The sequence below is a fragment of the Buceros rhinoceros genome, unplaced genomic scaffold (assembly GCF_000710305.1).
Source record: "Buceros rhinoceros silvestris isolate BGI_N320 unplaced genomic scaffold, ASM71030v1 scaffold1859, whole genome shotgun sequence".
NCBI classification, from domain to species: Eukaryota; Metazoa; Chordata; class Aves; order Bucerotiformes; family Bucerotidae; genus Buceros; species Buceros rhinoceros.
Genome location: NW_010433053.1, coordinates 8,271 through 11,495, shown reverse-complemented (window position 1 = coordinate 11,495; position 3,225 = coordinate 8,271). Strand labels below are relative to the sequence as shown.

The window sequence follows — 3,225 nt, the reverse complement described above, 5'->3', positions numbered from 1 at the left end:
ACAGTGCTGTGTGTGCAGCTGTGTTCCTAGTTCCTCATTTTGAATCCATTTTTCAGGCATTTCAGGCACTGGATGCAGGCTACTAAAGTGCAGGAGCAGTTTGTAAGGAGCGTCTGGACACATGACAGCAAACGGTTAGATGGCTCGCTCAGCCTTTTCAAAGACTTTGTCTTTGAACGATGAGTGAGCCAGTACTGTGAGAGGCTCCAGGGATTCTCCTTGCACTCTCCTCGTGAACATCACCTCAGAGTGGGGTGGGCCCAGAAAGCTCCAAACCGCCAGCGAAGCTCCTGGAGCAAAGAGCTGTGAGGCAGGCTGCTGCCGAGCAGCCGGGACACGAGGCTGTGGGCATGGTGCAGGGCCAGGCCTGCTGACTCACCCCGTGACTCCGAACTAGGACTTGCTGACGTTCTCATATATGACATCGCTGATGCAGAACTGCTGCTTCTTCTTTTGCCACATCAGTTGCACACACTGGTGAATAAAAATGTATTGTTCCTGCAAGAGAAGACCCAACGAGTGGCACCCCAGAAAGCATGACGAGAACCCAGACAGTGAAACGGTTTGATAGTTTTCAGCAAGAGCCTGCACAGCTTCTCTTCTCCCCCTCCTCAGCCCCTCACAAGGCACAGTGAGGTGTCTGCTCCAAAATAACAGCCCACAACTGTAACAGATACACCCTGTAGAGAGAGGTGGGGGGAGAGGGTTCAGCTGGATCTGAGCTAAGCGCTTTATCCTTTATGAAAAGGAGTCAGTTCCCAGAAAGGCACCTGACTGCTCCATGTGCAACAGAAGGCATCCCTGGCACATACACACCTGAAGTACTTTAACGAACTTCACATTCCCTAGTGCTTGAATTCTCTACCAACAAAAAGCTGGAACCTGATTTTGCTCACAGAGCCGTCAGTTATTAACAGGGGAGTTCCCAAGCCCTGCGCAAAGGACGCTGTAGGTAAGCTGGGTCCATCGACCACACGCACTGGTCCGTTGGGGGACTGGTTTTTGTGCAACAGGACTGCGGTGATCTTTGGGTTCAGTTTTGCCAGGGACTGGCTTTTCTAAGCGGTATCATCACACAGGTTAAAGACTGTAATTCAATTCAGAATGACCTTAACTGACGACTTCTAGATTTCAAAGAGACAGAAGGCAAACCCTGACGAGTCCTCACAAGAAGCTGTACGTGCACTAGGCACAGGGAGCAAGTGGGTCTCAAGCAAAAACAACTGTCCCAAAACCTGAGTCGGCATTTCAGCCCCTGTCCCCAGCCGTCTGCTGACGCCAGCAGATACCGAGGTGAGTTTGAAGCGTGCTGCAGGCCACAGAAATGCCCCAGTTTCCTCACACCCACCAATCTGGAGTCACTGGTTTCAGGTCAGGGTATTCTCCAATCCAACCCCTCTTTGGGCCTGTGCCATGCGGTTTTTTAAACTGCTCGGAAAGACGCTGCCGAGTTTCCCGTGTATGAGGCAACGTGAACCCAGGTGAGCTGTGCGTGGTTTTGGGCACAACGTGAACCCAGGTGAGCTGTGCGTGGTTTCGAGCCGTGTAAGGAAAGTCTTTCCAGTGGCCTCTGCGCCCGAGTGCCAGTGCCACCTAGTGACCTCTGCAGCCAGGCTTGGCCACTGCCTGGAGCAGCAGGAGCTCAGCGACTGCCAAAGCCCAGCCCTTGAGATGCTTGCCCCGGCAGGCAAGGAGTTCGTGCCTCAAAAAACAAACAAACAAAATTTACAAAAAAATAACCACGTCACCTCTAGAGCAGTAACGCAGTTGCAGCTGAAAACAGCCACCAGGACTTGTTTTCTCTGGTGTTTACATGAGGATCTGCCTTTGGATTAATGTAGTGAGTGGTGATGGAAAGTGCTAGTTTGGTAGGAATGATCCAGAATGGTCTGAGACTTACGACTTTTTCTCCTTTCTAGATGCTAGTTACGGCCACTGCAGGTTTTCCTCCTCCTCCTCCCCTCCCCTCCTCTCCCTCTCCCTCTGCTCTCGAGTCTTCTTTGCTTTGCTCTGGGTGCAAGAATCCTTGCCAACAAATTACCTGCCAGACCTAGCCTGCAAACAGCGATGGTGGCACTTCCAGCCCTATGGAGGTTGCCAGCTGCTACCGTGTCTAAGCGGTGAAGGGGACAACAGGCGTGAAATCTTTCCGTCACTAGTAGAAGACCTGGTGAAATTTCAGCTGCATAAAAGCTTCTGCTTTGGGAAAAGGGTTTGTGGTTTTGGTTCCATTACATATCCTGACAATACGACTGTTCTCCTGTCCTTTGCCTTAAAAACAGAAGACAGACTACCCGGTAGATACTTGGGCAGGCAGAGGCGCAAGGAGGGTGACTGGCAGACTCACAGTCCTGTTGTCTGTTTGGCGGGTTGTCTGTGTTACCGCTGTGTCACTGAGTTCCTGCGTTGGCCAGATGATCCCCTCCCGAGTGAGCGTGACTGCCTGTCTGATACTGGTATAGACTGAGTTCCTGCGTTGGCCAGATGATCCCCTGCTGAGCGAGCGTGACTGCCTGTCTGATACTGGTATAATTTCTTGAGCCATTAATCCCCTCAGCAAGCCCAGTGCTTTTCAGATTGGTTTGAAAATTTCCTATGTTAATCTCTCCCCCTGCATTTTGTGCATATTAATTTCGCAGAAGGTGAGAATAACTCATCCCCTCGGCGAGACAACAGCGAGATTGTAGATGTATTATCAGACCCACCTATGCAGCAGATCAATAACGTGACAATACTACAATGAAGATGAAAGCTTAATTGTAGCTACTCATAGCTACTTGGTCCGTCGTTCCGGGGGGAACAACAGTCACTGGACACGAGCACGCTACGGAGAGGTATGAAATGGATGGGACGATACATCGGCAACGTTGAAGTGAACTGATCTCACCTCCGTCTGCACCATGGACATTCTGTAGGACCGCATGTCAGACACCAGGCCCAAGACATCCACAAACTCGTGATCACGGATGTGCTGTAAGAGCCGATCCAGGGCTATGAAGGTCCCGGTTCGTCCCACTCCAGCACTGCAACACACACAGACAGGCATCTCACTTCAGGCCTTTCCGGTGGGAACACTCAGGAAAATCCACGGTGCTGCAAAAAGCACATGTCCCGCAGCTGCCATAACCAGATGTAGCTCAGCTGAGGTCAGACAGGCTGGTTGGTCTGTATGATTTAAGACCGGGCAACCCTTATCACATTGTTCAGGGAGAATGTGGGGCGTGG

The 3,225-nt window shown here is 51.3% G+C and overlaps 1 protein-coding gene across 1 annotated transcript in view; it reads right to left on the bottom strand.

Moving 5' to 3' along the window:
• Window positions 1-393: 393 nt before the first annotated feature.
• The window catches only part of LOC104500332 (receptor-type tyrosine-protein phosphatase O-like), a gene marked incomplete at its 5' end in the record, with an annotated part of 10,815 nt that continues 7,983 nt past the window's right edge, over window positions 394-3,225 (bottom strand). Inside the window, 2 exons of the mRNA XM_010143962.1 lie at window positions 394-498; window positions 2,888-3,023. Coding sequence (XP_010142264.1) covers window positions 394-498; window positions 2,888-3,023 — 241 coding nt within the window. The remainder of the gene's footprint in view (window positions 499-2,887; window positions 3,024-3,225) is intronic.